At 46.7% G+C, this 20325-nt stretch overlaps 1 protein-coding gene across 6 annotated transcripts in view; it reads left to right on the top strand.

The window, feature by feature from the left end:
- MYO5C (myosin VC) overlaps positions 1-20325 on the top strand; it is an 88922-nt gene that overhangs the window by 9000 nt on the left and 59597 nt on the right. For 5 of the 6 annotated variants that reach the window (XR_008992606.1, XM_036917758.2, XM_057488810.1 and 2 more), the window contains 8 exons: positions 1097-1207; positions 6255-6420; positions 6986-7130; positions 10043-10199; positions 12313-12456; positions 13231-13312; positions 14453-14560; positions 19959-20065. Coding sequence is in view for 5 of the 6 variants with exons in the window: in XM_036917758.2 (XP_036773653.2) it covers positions 1097-1207; positions 6255-6420; positions 6986-7130; positions 10043-10199; positions 12313-12456; positions 13231-13312; positions 14453-14560; positions 19959-20065 (1020 nt within the window). In the remaining variant the exon portion in view is untranslated. Of the gene's footprint in view, positions 1-1096; positions 1291-6254; positions 6421-6985; positions 7131-10042; positions 10200-12312; positions 12457-13230; positions 13313-14452; positions 14561-19958; positions 20066-20325 lie in introns of those variants that run through there. The other variant, XM_057488811.1, reaches the window with a different exon arrangement.

The raw sequence follows: 20325 nt of genomic DNA, 5'->3' as shown, positions 1-20325 counted from the left end.
GGAGAATGTGAGATGTGGGGTCTGGGTGGGAGAGATTAAGATGCAGACAGCATGCGCAGAGAGGGCAGCCAATCATGTTCCTATATGACAGCTGCAGTGTAAGGACATGGTGGTCACCTTGTCTTTATCATGAGCAGCATTCAGGTGCCACTGGTGGCTTTTGGAGTGAGACTGCCCCTTTCCCAGAGTGTGAGTGTGGAGTACTGGATGCGTGTGTTAGTCTTTGGGCTGCCATAACAATACACCTCAGCCTGGGCAGTTTAAATAGGAGACATTCTCTTTCTCATGGTTCCTGAGGCACGGAAGCCCAAGGTCAAGCTGCTGGCAGGCTGGCGTCTGGCAAGGGCTTCTCCCCCTGGGCGCCTTCTCACTGCGTGTTCGCGAGGTCTCTCTTCAGCACGTATGGTGGGGATTAGGGCTTCAACGTAGGAATTTGAGGGGAGGACGTCATTCACTACATAGCAACATGGTTCTACCTGAAGACTTGTGTGTCAGCACTGAGCAGAGGTACCATTTGCATTGGGAATTGAGCATGGCAGCTGTATCTGGACTTGTGTCTTTCCCCTTGAGGGGATCCTTGGCTGCTGACCAGTGTGGTGCCTGTAAGAATGCTGTGATAACAATACTTCATAGCAGTTTGTAAAGTACTTACAACTACACAGTCTAATTTAGTCTTCCAGCAAACCTATGAAGGTGTTGTTATACCCATTTTATGGATGAGGCACTAGAGGCTGAGTGTCTGACCCTGATCCCCATCGTCCATCAGTGGCAAAGCAAATCCCTCTGCTCCAGTTCTCACAGAAGGCACTCAGATTCTTCTGTCAAGGGACTCACAGATTTTCTTCTCAGGCTTTCAGTTTTCAAGGTGTATTTGGGAGGCTTTGGGAATTCCATTGCCTGTAAAATCAAGCAGGTAAGTCTGGTGCATTGCAGATATGCTAAAGATTACCTCATAAGCACAAATTAGGTAGAAGTGTTCCTAATGAGAGAACTGACCTAGTGAACAGAAGGAAATCTCCCTGAGTCTAATCCTCTAACAGTATGTGTTTTTGTTTTTGAAGTGCTGGAATTAAGCCTGTCTTATTCTGTTGGTCAGTACAACAGGGTTTGGATTCCCGATCCTGAAGAAGTTTGGAAGTCTGCTGAAATAGCGAAGGACTACAGAGTCGGCGACAGAGTCCTGCAACTCCTGCTGGAGGATGGAACGGTGAGGGTGCTTGCTAGCCGTGGCCACCCTCATGGAAAGGGCAGCTGGGCTGCATGCGGAGGGGGCTGGTGGTCCCCAGGAGGGTGCGTGAGCTGGTGCTGCAGGTCCAGTCATGGGTTTGTACCATGCCCTTCCAACCCCACACTGCCTAATGAAGGCACCGAGTGTGCCCTCCACCCACAGGGTCTCTCTCTGTCAGGAGGGGCAGTACACAGGGCTCTGCCCTGTGCTGTGTTTCCAGGGATTCAGCCCTGTTAGGAGAATGTGGAAAGGTGGTTAGCCATTTTGGTTCAGGGGTCTCAGCACAGAGACTGGACAAAGAAGAGAAACTTGGAGGGAAGTGACTTGAGCCCCAGGCATAAACTGGTAGAGAAAAACCAGATGGGGAGAGGAGGATAGAAAATAAAATGGGAGAGGAGGGTTTGGGAGGAGAACAGAGGGAGAGAAGGTCTGTGGGTGGATAGAGATCAATAAGAATCGGGACCAACAGGAGGGAGTGTGACAGGGTGATCAGGGAGGTGACGGGAGATGGGACAAGAGGGCAGGAGCTTTGGGTGACATCGAGGAGCCTGTGTGGGCAGGATAAGCTCCAGTGGCTGTTCCTGGGGTGCAGAATGCCTCTCAGAGGCTGGGCGTGTCTTTTGATGTCCAGCTTCTGCCGATTTTGCCTCTGCTTTCAGCATCCGTCATCGGATGTAGCTGTAATGACATCCCACTGAATCCATAACTAGGGTCACCTTAAGTTTCTAGAATCAAGTATCTGCATGCAAAGCTGGACAAAGGTTCATGATCCACATGGATCTCAGAGTTGGTCTGGGGGAATATCATGTGAAATTAAAATGCTGGAATTCCCAAGGCATGTAAATAGAATCTGGAGAGACAGGGCACAGTGTTCCCAATTAGACTGTCAGGGATTTGGGAGTCATTTCCTGAGATCCTGGGAAGGGAGATGAACGTAGTAGTAAGGGCACATCCTGTAGAATCATATTATCTGTATTCATATCTTGCCACAGCCCTGTGCCAAGACTGTGCCAGTGAGCCCCTCACTTTCCCCATGTGTAGAATGCAGTAGATAGCATCACGGGGTTGCTGAAGATCAAATGAGATAATCCATGGGCGCATGTGCAAATGCAAGAGCCAGAGCGAGAGGACGCTGCTGTTCCCACTTAGCCTTTTCCGTCAGTAACTCCCTGCAGCACGTGCTGAGTGCCTCCTGTGCACGGTCAAGGTTCTGATCAGGGATCAGATGGCTTTGACTGGGGAGTAAAAGTCTCCAGACAGCAGCTGTGATGGCCGTTGGCTGCTTCAGCAGGGCTTCAGGTGGTGACGTTCCTGGCCCTGACCTGGCTGCCCAGGTGAGGATGGGGAGAGGGAGGCAGGAAAGAGGGCAGGCAGCCAGACTGCTCTTTGACTTAACTTTCTGTCTGTACCATGAGGGACAAAGCCTGTTTTGTGCAGGAAAATGTCACCTCTGCCTCCACCTGTCAGTCTGATGTCCTTCATGTTTTCTCCCATGCCCTCCTCCCCAAAGACTGTTCTGTTGATCTTTCTCTTTCTCTGATTCTCTCACACACACATACACACAACACACAGTGACTGAGCTGGAAAAGGAAGTTGTTGACTTAAAATAGATAACAGAAGAACTCAGACAGGGAAAGCAAAAATTATGTATCAGCAGCATTTTTCATGATTTTATTCTCAAAATGAAAGTATGGTGATTAAGAATATTTTGCCTGCAGCACTATTTACAATTGCCAAGAAATGGAAGCAACCTAAGTGTCCATCAGTAGATGAATGGGTAAAGAAGATGTGGTACATATACACAATGGAATATTACGCAGCCATAGACGAAAACAAATCCTACCATTTGTAACAACATGGATGGAGCTAGAGGGTATTATGCTCAGTGAAATAAGCCAGGCAGAGAAAGACAAGTACCAAATGATTTCACTTATCTGTGGAATGGATAAAGAATATGTGGTGCATATGCACATGGAATATTATTCAGTCATAAGAGGAAAACAAATCCTACTATTTGCAACAACATGGATGGAGATAGAAGGTACTATGCTCAGGGAAATAAGCCAGGCAGAGAAAGACAAGTACCAAATGATTTCACTCATATGTGGAACATAAGAACAAAGAAAAAACTGAAGGAACAAAACAGCAGACCCACAAACCCAAGAATGGACTAAGAGTTACCAAGGGGAAAAGGACTGGGGAGGGTGAGTGTGAAGGGAGGGATAAGGGGGAAAATGGGGCATTATGATTAGCACACATAATGTAGGCGGGGGGACACGGGAAAGGCAGTATATACAGAGAGGACAAGTAATGATTCTGTGGCATCTTACTACGCTGATGGACAGTGACTGTAATTGGGTATGTGGGGGGGACTTGATAATGGGGGGAGTCTGGTAACCATAATGTTCAAGTAATTGTACATTAATGATATCAAAAAAAAAGAATATGCTGCCTAACTGGACCCCTATCTTATACCACTCACAAAAGTTAAGTCAAAATGGATTAAAGACTTAAATGTAAGACCTGAAACCATGAAACTCGTAGAAGAAAACAGGAATAAAACTCCTTAACATGGGTCTTAATAATGAGTTTTTGGGTGTGACACCTAAAGCACAAGCAACAATGACAAAAGGAAGTAGGGTGACTCCAAACTAAGAAGCTTCTGCTCAGCAAAAGAAACCATCAACTAAGTGGAAAGACAACCTAGGGAATAGGAAAACATCTTTGCAAAGTCTGTGTATCTGATAAGGGGTTAACATTCAAACATACCAAGAACTCACACAACTTAATAGCAAAAAAACAACCCAATTGAAAAAATGGGCATATTTTTCCAAAGAAGACATACAGATGGCCGACAGGTACATGAAAAGCTGCTCAAAATCACTAGTCATTAAGGAAATGCAAATCAAAACCACAATGAGGTATCACCTCACACCAGTCTGAGTGGCTAACATCAGCAAGACAAGACATAAGTTTGGAGAAAAGGGAACACTCGTGTGCTGTTGGTGTGACTAAATTGGTGACACCATTTTGGAAAACATGGAGAATCCTCATAAAATTGAAACTGAATTACCATATGATCCTGCGATTCCACTTCTCGGAATATATCCAAAGGAAACAAAAACACTAATTCAAAAAGATATCTGCACCCCCACATTACCTGCAGTATTATGTACAGTAGCCAAAACGTGGAAACAACCTTAGTATCCATTGATGGGTGAAAGGATAAAGAAGTTGTGGATATATACACAATAGAAGATTATTCACCCAATAAAAAATGAAGAAACCTTACCATTGTGACAGCATGGATGGACCTTGAAGGCTCTATGCTCAGTGACATAAACCAAAGAAAGACAAATAGTATATGATATCCCTTATATGTGGAATCTTAAATAAAATAAAAACTCAGAAAAAGATCAGACTGTGTTTACTGCCATAGGTGGAGAATGGAGGGAGGCAGAATAGGAGAATGGCGGTCAAGGGGTACAAACTTCCAGTTATGAATAAGTCGTAGGGATGTAAGGCACAACAGGAGGACGATAGCTACCACTGCTCAGAGTTACATAGGAAAGTTGTCAAGAGTGACTCCTAAGAGTTCTTCACTGCAAGGAGAAATGTTTTCCTTTTTCTTTCTTTTCATTGCATCTGTATGAGATGATGGGTGTCAACTGAGCCCAGTGTGGTAATCATTTCATAACATACGTAAGTCAAACCATCATGCTGTATGCCTTAAGATTATACAGGATATATGTCAGCTATTTCTCAATAAAACCGGGGAAAAAAATGTTCTGCGTGGGGCAGGTCCACAAATTGAGTTGCATTGTTGGCTGAGCAGGTAGCTGCTCTGAGGTTCGCACCTAGCTGTCTCCGCGTAGACTGCCCTGAGCTGCTCTTCCCATGCAGAACAGGCCAGCAACCTGCGAGCCACCAAACCAACCCCAGTCAGCACTGGGCACCAGGACGCAGGCCTCAGAGCCCGTCAGGCCCTACTGACTGTGGCCTTGGACGTGGAGCACAGCCTCTCAGCTGTTTCCTGAGTGAGTTAGGGTAGTCGTGCCTTGGAAGGCAGCTCTCAGGATTAAATGAAATGGCTAGTGCGGAGTGCTTGGCATAGGGTCTGCACGGGTTCACTTGCTAGGGGACAAGCTGGGCCACCTTGTAGAGCTGTTCCAGGACCAGGTATCAAAAGGAAGGCAGTGTAGGAAGGTAGAAGGTAAACAGTTTGCTGGGTGACCTTGCTCAAGTCACTTCCCCAAGATGTGCAGTCAAAGTGAAGGAAGTTAGAATAGGTGGGCATAGGTTCCCTGATGCTCTGACGTTTGGAAGGCCCTGTTCTCTGGCATCAGCACCACAGGGCATGCTGGCTGGCCTTCATCCCACTGAGGCAGCTACTTTAGGAATACCAGGTGAGCTTCAGCAGGAGAGACCCTCCTGGGCAAGTTACTAACCCAGGGCGGGTGATGGGAACAGGCAGTCTTGCAGGGCAGCCATGACACACCACCACTCATGCGGGCTCCTTTGCACGCTTTTCACACCAAGTGTGTCAACTTCCAACAGAGATTTGGCAGTCTCAGAGCTGCCAGGAACCTTAGGGCACTGTGTCATTTTAGCAGCAGCATCGTGTTTTCAAACAAAAACTTCCATAGCACCCAAAATCTAAACTCTATGCAAGTGGAGCCCTTGTAGAATTGGGCATGGGGTGGGTGTCTGGTCCTTGTCCATGGGGCTTCCCTGCCACCCTTCACTGAAGCCTCTGTAGCTCTGGGGACCCTGATCTGGTTCAGCTGAAAGAAGAGAGGCCCAGAGAAGGTAAGTGACTTGCCCTAGGACACACAGCCAATACCCTGGTCCCCTGGCTCCCACTTTCCAGGAGCCAGTCATGAAGATTATTTTCTCACTGCTCTGTATAAGTTTGTTTTTCAGTGTCAGGGATCACTCTGAAGTGGGGTGGCTAGAACGGAGGAGGGTGGTTCAGCAGAAACACGCATCTTTTACTCCAGAACTTTCATTTCCCCCTTGTCCACAGGAGCTGGACTATTCCATTGATCCCAAAGCCCTGCCTCCTCTTCGGAATCCCGACATCCTCGTGGGTGAGAATGACCTCACAGCCCTCAGCTATCTCCATGAGCCAGCGGTGCTCCACAACCTCAGAGTCCGCTTTGCAGAATCCAAGCTCATTTACACCTACAGTGGTAAGGAGCGAGACTCCAGGAGGGCAGGAATGACAATACAACTCAAGTCCAGAGCCTCCTGATTACACTGCCATTAGGTTATATTAGAAATGTCGACTTCTGTCAAAATGTGTAATAATACCTAAATGTCCAGACTTCTATCTAAAAGGTGCAGACATTTGATCTTCTAGAGTTTGTTATAAAAAGAAGTGTCTAGTTGGGGAGAATTTTCAGCAAAAACTACAATTGGATTACCAACAAAAATATGTGTGGATAAAGCTTGTGTTTGATTTTCCCATTGGATTTGATACATCTATTGCTTATGAGGGGTGATGATATTATTATATTTACTTTGAGAATTGCAAAAGCCCTTCAGTTTCAGGGCATGTCCACCTGCCGTCTCACCTAACCCTCAGTCACCTGGAAGTGGAGATAGTGTCGGCAGGGAACTGAGATCTGCAGCCTTAAGTGACCGGCCCAAAGCCACACGGAAGGTTTAATAAGGGGCAGGGCTGGGGTTTCAAAAGAACTTGGAGAAGTGAGTGGCAGTAAGAAACCCATCACGGCATCTGACATCTTTCCTCAGGAATCATTTTGGTGGCCATGAATCCTTACAAGCAGTTGCCGATATATGGAGATGCCATCATCCACGCCTACAGCGGGCAGAACATGGGCGATATGGACCCACACATATTTGCCGTGGCAGAAGAGGCATACAAGCAGATGGCCAGGTAGCCTCCCACCGGGCAGGGCTTCCCGTTCTTCCAACGCTCCAGCACTTGCTGGGTCCTCACAGTGGAGGGGAGGTACCCGGCTTGGTCTCACTAAAAGGGACCCTCAGGTGGGAGGGGAACTGGGGGAGCAGACTGCCTCTGGTGAGCAGCAAATAAATGTTACATGTAACTTCTCTAAACTGAATTTCCTGGGTTGTGCTCCTTCTAGGTGGTCAAAAGTCCATCTTAGCCATCTGGGAATAGCAGATGTTTCTCTTGAAGTGTGTTTGGTTGGAGGAATATTGACTCATTCTTCATTGTGAGACATTTAAACTTTTTTACCCATCCAAGGCATCAAGGTCTGTGATAGATGAGCACAAGTTTTAGCTGTAGGAGATTTTGGCTTTTATCCTAATTTTGCTGCTTGCTTTTGGTATGGCCTTATGGAGTTCTTGTTTTGTTAGCAAACATTTATAAAAATCCTCCTTTGGACCAATGGACCATGCACACTTGTTCTCATACATCACACTGAGTGTGCTCATCATAGCCTGTGATGGAGATGTCTGGGCAGCAAACTGGGATTTCCGACCTCCCAGCAAGTAGAAGGCAGAGCTGGGATTTGTGCTCAGATTTTTTGACTCTACATATAATTTCTTTTCCCATAACTATACTCTTTTGCTTCAATGTCCCCATCTGAAAAGTATGAGAAATGAAAACACCATCTTATCTTCCTAGATACTTGCAGTTTGCAAAAGAACTTTCACAGGCAATGGTCCCCTCTGAGTCCTACAACACCCCTGTAAAGTCCATTGAGCTGACAACATTCCTCCATTGCACAGATAGAAACCTGAGGCACAGGACCTGGCCCTGCTAATTACTTACTGCGTAGTTCTGGCACAGCACCTCACTCCCTCAGCTTTTGTGTCTTAATCTGTGAGCTGGATGCTCAAAGAACACCCATTCTAAGTTCCACTGCTTATAATCAGGAAAAAACAGTGGTGGTTTAAGCAAGGTAGAAGTGTGTGGTTCTCTCTTGCAGGGAAGTCTGCGCTAGCACAGCTTGTCTGCCAAATCGTCAGGGACCTAGTGCTTTCCAGCCCCTCCGTCCCTAGTGTGGGACCCTTGTCCTCAGGCCCATGCTAGTACTTAGCTATCTCCTCCGTTTTCTAGGTGACAGAGCTTCCAAGCGGAAGCACGTGCCCTTCCTGATTAAGGAGACTCCCCAGAAGCCCCTCAAAGCACTTCTGCTGAAAGCTCGTTGGCCAGAACCTACTCACACAATCCTGCATAGTTGCAAGGGAGGCTGGGATATGTAGTTTTTCCTATGGGCAGAACATGCCTGCTAAAAATTGGGGCGTAATTCCTAAGAAGGAAGGGAAAGATGAATACTGGGTAGAGAGTTGCCAACTAGTAACCCAGTTACCTTGGTTTCTGCCATAAGTTTCCTTCCAATTCTGAAACACTGGTTCTGGATTGATTTGCCATGGCTTCCTGCTGGTCTCCAGGGCATCTCCATGGTTAGAGTCCATGTCTTACACCTGATGGGCCAGGCTGCTCCTTTGTATCGGCGGTATGAGCTTGTTAGAGCTGCAAAGCAGAGCCAGGTCCAAGTTTGGTGAGCCAGTTTTCTGAGGTCTGGCTAGCTGTGACAGCAGAACCGAGCATAAGGCAGGCTTATGTCTGACTTGGGCTGGTTGGGAGTCAGGAGAGCCCATCTTTACTAACCCCAGCCCCATTCTACCTGACCGAGGAGCATTGCGAGTGCCTTCACCTCCTCAGAGTCTCAGCTTCCTCTCTTGGGCCAGGAGCTCTCTGTCTAAGGAACCCCTGCATTCACAGGGAGGCTCAGTTGGTACCCTGGGGCAGGTCACTTCCCCTTTCTGAGTCACTGTTTTCCTCATCTGTAAAATAAATTATGTGGCATAGGATTTTTGTGAGGCTAAAATGAGAATCCTGGCAAAGTACTCACTGGGCGCCTGGTGTGTAAGTGGTGCTAGATACAGAGAACAGCATTGGAATAAGGTTCTACTCTTATCATTTTATGACATGGGAAGTTCAATGCCTTTTTAAGATCTCTCAGGTAGCAGAGCGTGCTGGCTTACTCAGCACATACGTTCCAAAGCATCTGTTGAGTAATTGCTCTCCAGATGTCTTCAGAATATTTTTATATTTAAGTGGGAATACCCAGAAGGTGTCAGCCTAGGCTTGAGACTGCTGTTCTTAGAGGCCCATTTGCAGGGTAGGCCCATGGCCAGCTTCTGGGAACTTGGATTTCAGGAAGTTGATAGGAGTGGCTCATGGTTCCTGAGCTGTTTGTATGAACCATGTGGTTCAGGCTGAACACCTACTTTCCTACTGGACATCTGGAATTTTGGTATGTGCTAGGCAGAGGATGCCCTTGTGACCAGCCCTCAGCAGACACCCTGGGCACCGAGTCCCTAATGAGTCCCTGGTAGGCAACATTTCCCGTGCATTGTTACATCTTACTGCTGGAGGAATTAAGTGTGTCCTGTGCAACTCCACTGGGAGAAGGCTCGTGGAAGTTTATGCTCAGCTCCTTCTGGACTTGGCCCTGTGTGCCTTTTCCCTTTGCTGATTTGCTTTGTATCCATTTGGTGTAGTAACTCTTAGCCATGCCTGTGGCTGTGGACAGAGTTCTGTGAGTCCTTCTGGCAGATCGTTGACCTGGGCTTGGTCTTGGGGACCCGCAGTACAGGGGACGTAGCAGGAAACAAAACTGGTGTTCAGCATGATCCCACAGAGAAAAGGACTAGAAGGAAATTCACTGGAAGGCTAACAAGTTACTTTAGAATGATGAAACAGTTTCCCTTCTCCTGGCTTGTCTGCATTTTTCTTACTTGAGTAGTATATATTGCCTTTTTAATAGGAAGAAATGAACATATAAAAATCCTTTGATTTCTTTGCTTTAGAAACAATAAAAATCAGTCAATAATTGTAAGTGGGGAGTCGGGAGCTGGAAAGACAGTGTCGGCTCGCTATGCCATGAGGTACTTTGCCACCGTCAGCAAGTCGAGCAGTAATGCCCACGTGGAGGACAAGGTCCTGGCGTCGAACCCCATCACTGAGGTGTGAGCCCTGCCAGCGGTGGGGGGCAGGGCAGGGTTGGGAGCGCGGTGAGGGAGAGGGGGCTGCGTCTCTGTGTGTTGTCCTGACGAACCTGAGTTCCCACCCTGTAAAGACCAAAGAAGCGAGGGCAGGAAGGAGCCAGGCGGTCTGTTCTCCTGCGGGATTTGGAAGAGGTTAGGGCAGAGATTGCTGCTTCTAAGGTTCTCCTCTCCCTGCTGGGCTAGAGATTCTGCCATGAGGTTTCAGGAGTCCCCTGCTTACACTGATATCCCTGGGGAAATTCCTCAACCATGGAAATCACTGATACACAGAGAGCAGTGGTGTTCTCCATCTGGCACAACTTTCCTGAGCTGGTTGTGAAATATTCAGGATTTTGTTTTTTTGAGAGCTCATTGTAAACCTTTGGTAGTTTGAAATCAGTCCTGGTGGGAAAATTTACACCTTACAAATCGGCAAAGCTGGGTGTCCAGGCTCCTCCTCCTCCTGAGAGCTGATGCCCCAGCAGGCACCTGACCGGGCCAGAGGGCTGCAAGGCCAGCCACTGAGGCACAGGGCAGGCCCACGGAGGGCCCAGAGGCCAACTCTAGGGCCTTGTAGGACTGGGAAGACAGTTGATTTGGATTTATTTAGAAGCATAGCAAATAATTAAGAACATTAGATTTCTAGACCTGCTCTCTTGTTTTCTCAAATCAAAATCACCAGTGAATATTTATGAGATCACCTATTTTATTTAAGCCACTGGGCCAGATAATATGGGAAGTAATGGAAAAGAATAAGATTCAGTCTCACCTCAAGATTCCCTGTAACAACATGGATGGGCCTGGAGGGTATTGTGCTCAGTGAAATAAGCCAGACAGAAAAAGACAAGTACCATGTGATTTCACTTATATGTGGAATCTAAAAAAAATAAAACAAAACAAATGAACAAAACAGAAATAGGCTCACAGACACTGAGAAGGAACGGTGGTTGCCATGGGGGAGGGTAATATAGGTAAGTGAAATAAGTAAAGGGGATAAATAGGCACAGAAGCTTAATATGAATTAATCACAGGGATGAAGTACAGCATAGAGAATATAGTCAATAACTCTAATATCATTCTGTGTTGACAGATTATTAACTACACTAGTTGAGGTGAGCATTTGATAATGTAGTGAACTATAGAATCACTATGTTATGTATTGAAACCAATGTACAGTCAACTATACAGAAAAGGAGAATTCTGTAACATAAGCATATTTTAAAGTTAAATAGAAACAGAAGTCACAATCTAATATAGCAATAGAAGGGTTTTCAAAAGGCACTGCTCAGTGGATAAATGTGAGTGATTATTTGTTTAGGGCTGGTTTTGCCCACTAGATGGTAACCTCTACAAAGGCAGGGCTGAGTCTCTGTGGCTCACCCTTGCCTGCTGAGCACGTGGCCATGGCAGGTGCTCAGTAAATGTGTGTCGTCAGAAAGCATGGCAGTGTGGCCCCGGGGTTCAGGATGTGTGTACAGGAAGGGTACTTCTAGATGGAGGATGCTCAGGAAGGGGGAGGGGATGGCAGAGGAGAGACAGAGTTCAAGAAGGGGAGTAAAAAGCCAAAATCATGCTCAGAGTGTGGAAGGGATGGGAGAGGGTGGTTTATGGTGGAGTGGAAAGTCTGTGTAGGGAAGTGGTAAGAGATAAGGATAGAAATAAAGGTTGGATGAAGGATGTGGACTTTGAGCATCTATAATATTTGGGGCATGGATGAGCTGAGGCACTTTATGTTATCTCATTTAATCCTTCCAACTCTGTAAGATGCATATTATTGCTATATTACATATAGAGAAATTGAGACTTGGAAAGATGAAATAACTTTTCTAGCATTACACAGATAACAAAACAGGAACCTAGGGCCATGAAACACCAGAACCTGTGCTCTTTCTGATACTGCTCAGAGTTTCCCAGCAAGACTGAGAGCATGTATGGCAGGCTAAGCCTTGGGCTGCTTTCCTCTGTCCCCCAACCTCCCTCTGCTAACCACACCTTCCCCCAGCATACTGGGTTGTATTTTACTAAAACTGCCCCAATGATATTGATGCAAAGATCTTTTTATTGTTATTTCAAGAGAGTCCTGTGTTTTGCAGGCTGTTGGAAATGCGAAGACTACTCGCAATGACAATAGTAGTCGGTTTGGGAAATACACAGAAATCAGTTTTGATGAGAGAAATCAAATTATAGGAGCCAACATGAGAACTTACCTGCTGGAGAAATCCAGAGTTGTCTTTCAAGTAAGGATAAAAATGTTAGTTAAATTTCCTTTTTTTCCAACCTTTTAAGTACTGTCTACAATTATGTGCTCATTAGCCAACCAGCATTGTTTATTGTTCTGTGATGTGGGAATGGAGTTTCCTGACTTTTCATTTGCAGTTTGAGTTATTTTTTTCTGCCTCTTACAGACAAAAACTTGATATACCAGTGGAGTTACATGACTCCACTGAGGGAAAGATTACAGCTTTTAATTTGGGGTACTTAAAAGTTCCTTAGAGTATAATGATTAAGTTTATCTTTCTAGAACACAGAAACTGCTTGACACAGACAAAGCTGTTAGACTGGCTCTCCTATCAGGAGGGGAACAGGATTAGAGCTGGTCAGAGAGAGCTTAAGAGAAAGGCTCTTCTGTTAGTAAAATGGAGAAAATTCTCATCATTGTGCCCGAAAGAGTCACAGTAAGCCTTCTATTGGCAGGAAGTTTCTTAAAAATTTCTGCTAGTATGAATGGCATTATTCCCATTTCATGTAATGTTTAATAGCATTTAGTAACATCATCTCTGGGGGTCATTATTCGGAAGGTGATCTCGGGCCACCAGTTCTCCCTCTATGAGAGGAAGGGGCTGCTTATGAGCCAGCAGAGGGGAGGGGTACAGGGAGGGTCACCTGGTTATTGACACATGTGAATCAGTGTGAGAGCAGAAATGCCAATCCAGATAAGCAATCCCAAGAAAACTTCACCTTTTCACCTGTAAGGGGTTCATGTAATTTCAGGACTTTTCTTTATTTTGCAGTCGGAAAATGAACGAAATTACCACATTTTCTATCAGCTTTGTGCATCTGCACAGCAGTTGGAATTTAAGCATCTTAAGTTGGGTACGTGACAGATGATGGTTGGAATTGTAGGGGTGTAAATTCTGGGTTAATTTCTTCTTCTTACAGTAACATGACTAAAAAAAAATATTCTGTCCAAAGACGTAAGGTCCTTGTGTTTCAGGGGTAGAACTGATACATCTGAGAAGGTAGACACTCGGGTGGGGTGGGGACTCCAGAGTCGTTTCCAGAGCTCAGGGGTGACAGTGGGCACCCAGCCCGAACCATCTGCACAGGGCTCTGGACCACTGGGACTTACTGACGTGAAGTCCCCAAACTTTTCTACTTACCTGAACTTCCTTGAATGGTCATTTTTCTAATATGTATGATGTGTTTACTTGTCTTCAGGACAGAGTGCCTCTATCATAATTTGAACTTCCTTGATGACCCAGGGTCATCATTATTTGTAGTCATAAGTAATTATGCTTCAGTGATGACTGAGATGTAGAGCAAATGGCCTGACGCCTGTGCTGTCTCAGCCCCCCTGTCTTGGTGTTTATGCTGTGTCAGTAGATAGAATTGCCTAGTGTGTTGGAGTTGAATGCACACTCCCTAACCTTGGAGAAGTTGCTTACACTCGTGGCACCTGAGTTTCTTCAGATTTCCCATAAATATAATAATATCCATGCCTCTGCCAAGCAGAATGTGAATAGCAAGCAGAAGAGCTTTCCGGAAGGTCATCTACTATTCAAATTTTAGAGGTATATATGGCCCTTATCTTTATTGTGGTGATGATTTTATAAGGGTATACATACATCAAAATTTATCAAATTATACATCTTAAATGTGTACGGTTTATTGTATATTCAATAAACCTCAGGAAAAGCTGTATAAAATTCTTAGGTATAATAACAAAAATCACAAACTTTGTAGTCGGGCCTGTGTTTACATTCTTGCCCTGCCGTCAGCTGTGGGGCCCCAGCCTCAGCCTCATGTCTGTGACGTAGGAGTCGAAGGAGTGAGTGCAGTAGGGTGGGTCCTGTGCTCACTGTAGCACAGCAAGCATGACCTCCCTTCTTGCCTTTTGTAGCTTTTTCTTTTTATCTTTCTCCTTTTCTTTTATTTTTCTTCTTGCTTTTTGCTTCTGGTAAACATGTATGTCCCAATTTCTGTGTCACACACATAACAACCTCTTGATTTCAGGGAGTGCGGAAGAATTTAATTACACGAGAATGGGAGGCAGTACTGTGATCGAGGGTGTGAATGACAGAGCTGACATGGCAGAGACCCGGAAGACCTTCACGCTCCTGGGTAAGTGGGAGCCTCCTATCCAAGGTGTGGCCATTTTCTCTTTAAAAAAAAGGGGGGGGGGTCAGGGATGCCCAGCAGGCATGTGTTCTGAAGACTCCTAATAAATTCTAATTAGGGGGAGCATATTTGGAGACCAACTGGTCAAGAATGTGCTTTTCCCTTAAAAGATCTAAAAATCGGCTCCTCTGCCTTCAGGCTCTCTGGCTTTCTGTGAGAAACCTAGGCAATTTACACATTTTACAATAATGAGATAAACACACTTGGTACTGATGAACATTTTCTTAAAATAATTATAGTCATAATTTCAATCTTTGTATAATATACTGAGTGGGAACTTGGCGCATGAAGAGGGGACAGGTGGCCTAGCTCTGGAAGGGCTCCCAGAAGGCCTTGGTTCACATCCACATTCCCAGTCTTTCCTTCCCGCCTTTACCCTCTAAATACCCTTTCCCACCTCTGTGAAGTTTCACCTCAAAAATTCAAACCCTAGTCAGTACGGCCCTAAGAATGCTGCCCTCTCTAAGACTCAGTCTCCTGACCTGCAGAATGGCCGTATTCCTTACCCACAGGGCTCCTGTGACAACTAGAGAGGAAATGTGTGTGAAATGTATGTGCAAGCCCCTGGCACCAGGCTGAGTCCATGTTCCCTGTTGTCAAAGTCCTAACCATTCCTTGAGCAAAACCATCCCCTCTTCCATGAAACCTTCCATAATCATTGGAGATTAGAAGCAGCAATTTTTCCATTGTATCTCACAAATTAGATTATTTTCACAAATGTCCACCCCCACATGGCTGGGACTAGGGTTAAGCAAGAGAGGCGACTAGGGCAGAACATGACAGGAGGTGTGCAGGCACGCACTCTCAGGGTGGTGCCATGCAGGGCCGGCCCTCTGCTAGCTGCCTCATCCTGCACCTGGCCCTGCACACCTGGCCTGGATGTTCTGACACAGCCCCCGCAAGTTCTGTGGGGACGGAGAGCACAGCAATCTCCTGCCTCCCGTGGCCTTCAAGGATGATGGTGCCCTCTGTGCTGTGGGCAGTGGGCAGGGTGGGAAGAGGTTGGGGCCATCCCACCTCTGTCCTTGCAGAGATCTTGGCATGTGGCTGGGCATGGCTGGCAGGGTGCCAGGGCCACTTGTCCCTGCTTACTTTGCATCAAGCCTGCTGTTTAAAGACACCAGCCCGATGACCTCTCTCTCCTCTGATGCCTGGCCTTCAGACCTCACCACTTAGTTCCTACATGTCTGTTCTCATGTATTTGCTCCAGTGTTTTCCTGTGCCGTGAGATCTGTCTGTGGCCTTGCACAAGTCAGTTACTGTCTCAGGGCGTCGGTTTCCCTATCTGTGTGCTGGGATAGTAATGAAAATATTCAGTTTTTCTAATTATCTATTGCTGTTCCCCAAATCTTAGTGGCTTGAAATGATTTATTATCTTATTCTAAGATTCTGGGTTGGCTGGGCTCAGCTGGGCACCTCTCACCTGGGGACCCTTCTATGACGGTGAAGGGCTGGGTCCTCTGAAGTCTTCTGTCACATGGGCTGGCATGACTAGAACTACTGGGGGGCAGGCAGGTGTCTCTGCCCACATGGACTTCCTCATAGTCTCAGGGTGGACGCTGGTCCCAGGGTGGATGGACGGCACATATTGTGGTTAGCTTCTCACAGCCCCAGTTCCGGTTGGCTCATCGACTCTGCAGGCTTTTCATGAACCAGCCTGAGGTAACATATCATGTGGTCAAAAGCAAGTCACAGATGCCAGCTCAGGCTCACGACTCATGGGGAGGGAGCTGCACGGGGCATGAACACCAGTGGGGGGGGGTGCGTTAGAGACCATCTTTGAAGAGCAGCTGCCACAGTAGCTGTTGGGGTGTTGAGGATTAAGAGATACTGTCTGAAAGGGTTTATGAACTGTAGCACGCTGTATCAGTATGAGAGATCAGTACACATTTAATGAAAGCATGACCTCACTGCATGAATCACTAGATGACGTCCTAGGAGGTTGGCTGATTGCAACGCGTTTTTGTAAATGAAAGTTTTATTGAAACACGGATACACTTATTTGTTTAAGTATGGTCTATGGCTATTTTCATACTATGGTGGTGGCAGAGTTGAGTAATTGTAACATAGACTGTATAGTCTGCTAGCTCAGTAAAAAGCATTTGCTGACCCTTGTCCTAGATGGTGGAGTGAGGATGGCTGATGGGTGCCATCAAGTTTTCTTGCAGTATAGAAAAGACTCACGGATGGAATTCATGAAGCTTCACCCCTGTGTGTCCAAACATGGAAGTCCGTTGGTGACCCTGTGCCAGGCAAAGGAGAAGTGTGAACAGAGCCTGGAGGTCCATTTCCTGTCCTCGGAACGGCAGCACGCATGGAACCAGGGGGCCTCCCAGCCTTCGAGATTGCTGTTCTCTTGTAACCTGCACCGTCTGTGATCTTGTGCTCTGTGTTGATTTCCAGGCCTCTACACCTGTGCCATCCAACACAGTAGCCACTAGCCATAAGTGACTGTTGACATTTCACTTTAATTAGATTGAAATAAACCTAAAAACTCACTTCTTCAGTTGCACGAGGCAGGTTTCACGTACTCAGAACCACATGTGGCTGATAGCTGCCATAGGGTACAGGATGGATTCAGAGCATGTCCGTCACCTCGGGAAGTTCTACCCAACAGCGTCTCTGTCCTAACAGTCAAAAGCCTTATCGATACTGCTTGTCCCATCGGCTGTGTCCTCTTGCTTTTCTCTCAGTGTTATCTTAGATGGAGAGCTCCACAGGGGCAGACTGCCTGACTTGAATCATATATAGGCTTGTATAGCACACTTGGGCAGATCACCCCTTTTAAAAATGTAATCATAAATCAGTACTTGGTTGATTTATCCATTGTTGTGGTTTGTTATGTAGATATATAGAGAAATGGGCATGGTTAGCAGCGAGGTTATCTAGCTCAGTACACAAATCCGTTTTATAATACACGCAAGAAAAGGACCTCTGGAGTTTGCTCACACTTCTTGCATGGCCCAGGGGTGGCCATCAGGGGACCTCTATTTAGACATCTTTAGACACACTGGGGTGAGCCCCACAGGTCTCTTCACATATTGCGGAGGTCACCAGAGTTAAACTGTTTAAATATGACATCCCCAGTACGATCGAAGCCTTCGTTTCCCCCTCCATAAATTGGGAACAATCCCAGTACTTCATATATAGTTGCAAGCACTCGATGAGGTGGTACACAGCAGGTGCTGGGGATTAGGGCCTGACAGAGCTCCATTCCTTTTCTCTTCCTCTTCTGCTCTTTAGACACCGTAGCTGCCCTTGAGGTTCCTTCCAGAGAAAGCAGAAGGGGATGCATTTTGATGAAAATCTCTTTTCCTTTGTTCTTTGGCTGACTCTCATTTAGTTCATCCTTTGATCCTCACCTGACCATTAAGATCTCTGATAGGAAGAACATCCTGGAAAGAGTCTGGCCAAGCCTGGACCTCAGGCTCCAGGAACCGGACCACCGCTCTTCTCCCTGAAATCTGCCTCAGGCCCCAGCGCTGTCCTGGGCCGTCGCCTCACTCCAGATAACCGCTTACCTGCCGTCTTCAGAGCTTGCCTTCCCGTGACCGCTCTGGAGTCACGCTTTCACTTTTGGCGGTTCTGGACGGCCTGGTTTCATTCTGGGCCACGCAGTGTGGGGGGCTGGGAGTTCCACGACGAAGATGCCAGAGCAGAGATTCCCAAACTTCATATTTTTAGTCGCTTTTCCTATCACTTGTCCTTCATCATGGTGGCAGCTGGGGGTTATTTCTGTTACAGGCATCTGTCCCTCAAATGGAGCTGTAAGCTCCGAGGGAAAGCAGCAAGTGCCTGGACTCAGACCGAGTTGGAGTCCCTGTATGTCTGGTTCAAAATTGTTTGTGACTTTTTGTTTAATCTTTGGAGTAGAGAAGACTATAGGTTTTGAAATTATTTAAGAACAAGAACATGAAGTGGAAATATTTTGGGTGTCCTCAAGTGAGAGGCAGTGGGTGGCTGCCGCAGCTCTGACCTTGGCATTTGGGATCTGCTACTGAATGCTTGGAGGGAGCTGGGGAGTCCATTCTGGTTGCCATTCCAGTGTGGACCAGGGAGCCTGCGTCTCCGCGGGAACGAGCCTGCTCCACCTGCTCTGGTGTGTCTCCAAGCTGCCTGCCCCCCTGCAGCGTCCTTACACCACTGGGGCCTGCCCCGGTCCACCGCACTCGCACACTGGGACCCTGACCTTGCAAAGCCCTGCTCGCACCTGGCAGGTCCTTCATTGCAATTTGCGGGGGTCCGACAGTCCTTCCAGTCAGCGGGTTTGGCTTATTTTCAGCTCCAGGAAATGTGCTAATGTCCTTCCAGTGACAGAATATGTTGCATATTCATAACTAATATCCTGGCCCCATCAGTCAGGGTCCCAGTGGGAAATACAGGACCACTCAAACCAGGATAAAGGCGGAGGGCTTACTTATGAAGGGACCAACCACAGGGATGTGGGTGGGTCCAGGGGTATCATGGGGCAGTCAGAACCCGGGGTCGGCAGCACAGCTGTTGGGTGCACCTTCCCGTTTGGGCCGAGGGATCTTTCTGGGAGCCTGAAAGGAGAGCTGGGGAACCAAGCCAGGAACACTGTCCTTCCACAACACAGCCAGCCTGAGGTGACTTTGCAGGGAAAGAGACAGGATGACACACCCAGCGCCTCTCTCCTCTGCCAGGGTCCCCCGTGGCCAACCCCAGCTAGAGGCTAGGGCCATAAGAACCCACTGCCTTGGTCCAGACAGGTCAGCTGCTGGGGCAGAGAGCAGGGTGCAGAGCTGGAGAGGCAAATGGAATCCGCCCAGCACCCCACCACGGGAAGAATTCAGGGAGCTTGTGAGCAAAAAAGAAAAAAGGTACATTAAAAATAAAGCACAGAACACAGAGAAAACTAGTGAATCTACAGCATCTTACTATGCTGATGAACAATGAGTGTAATGGGGTTTGTTGGGGGGACTTGGTAAGGAGGGGAGCCTAGTAAACATAATGTTCCTCATGTAATTGTAGATTAATGATACCAAAAGAAAAAAAGGAAAAAATAAAAATAAAGCACAGCACACAGAATAAATGAAACCTGACACCAAATGGTCCTTAGATACTAATTTTTGTGTTAAACTTCCTAGCAGCCATGGCACAAGGGGAAACCTTGTGGGTTTTCGAGTTCACATAGTGTATCTGCACAAGTCAAACTGGAAATAGTAGTGACCCAGATTCTCTCGGGTCCACTCCACAGTCTCTGTCCCAGCTCTTGGCTCTGATGGCATGAGATGGTCTTGAAAGAATTCAGGTGCTTATCTTACTAGTGATTAAGTAAGATAAAATTCAGTATTTCTAATTTAGGAAATTTTTTTTTCAGGTTTCAAGGAGGATTTTCAGATGGATGTTTTTAAGATCCTGGCAGCCATCCTACATCTGGGCAATGTGCAGATCACAGCCGTGGGCAACGAGAAATCCTCAGTTAGTGTAAGATACTTGTTTACTTCACCCTTCCTGTGTTTGGAGGCTCATTAGTAGAATGTCTCATGGTCACCCTGCTTTTGCATTTTAGCACCAGGCACATCGGACCTACTGGAGAGACCAATTTAATAGGAAGAAGGAAGCAAGGGTTTCCATAGGTTGCCTCCAAAGAATACGTCTTTCCCTTCTAACAGTAGGGATGGAGGTGGAATTCATTCTCTGTGTGTTTTTCTTTCATTCAACAAAGTTTTACTGAGCATCCACTA

Source organism: Manis pentadactyla, chromosome 11 (assembly GCF_030020395.1).
Source record: "Manis pentadactyla isolate mManPen7 chromosome 11, mManPen7.hap1, whole genome shotgun sequence".
NCBI classification, from domain to species: Eukaryota; Metazoa; Chordata; class Mammalia; order Pholidota; family Manidae; genus Manis; species Manis pentadactyla.
This window is presented reverse-complemented; position numbering and strand designations above follow the sequence as displayed.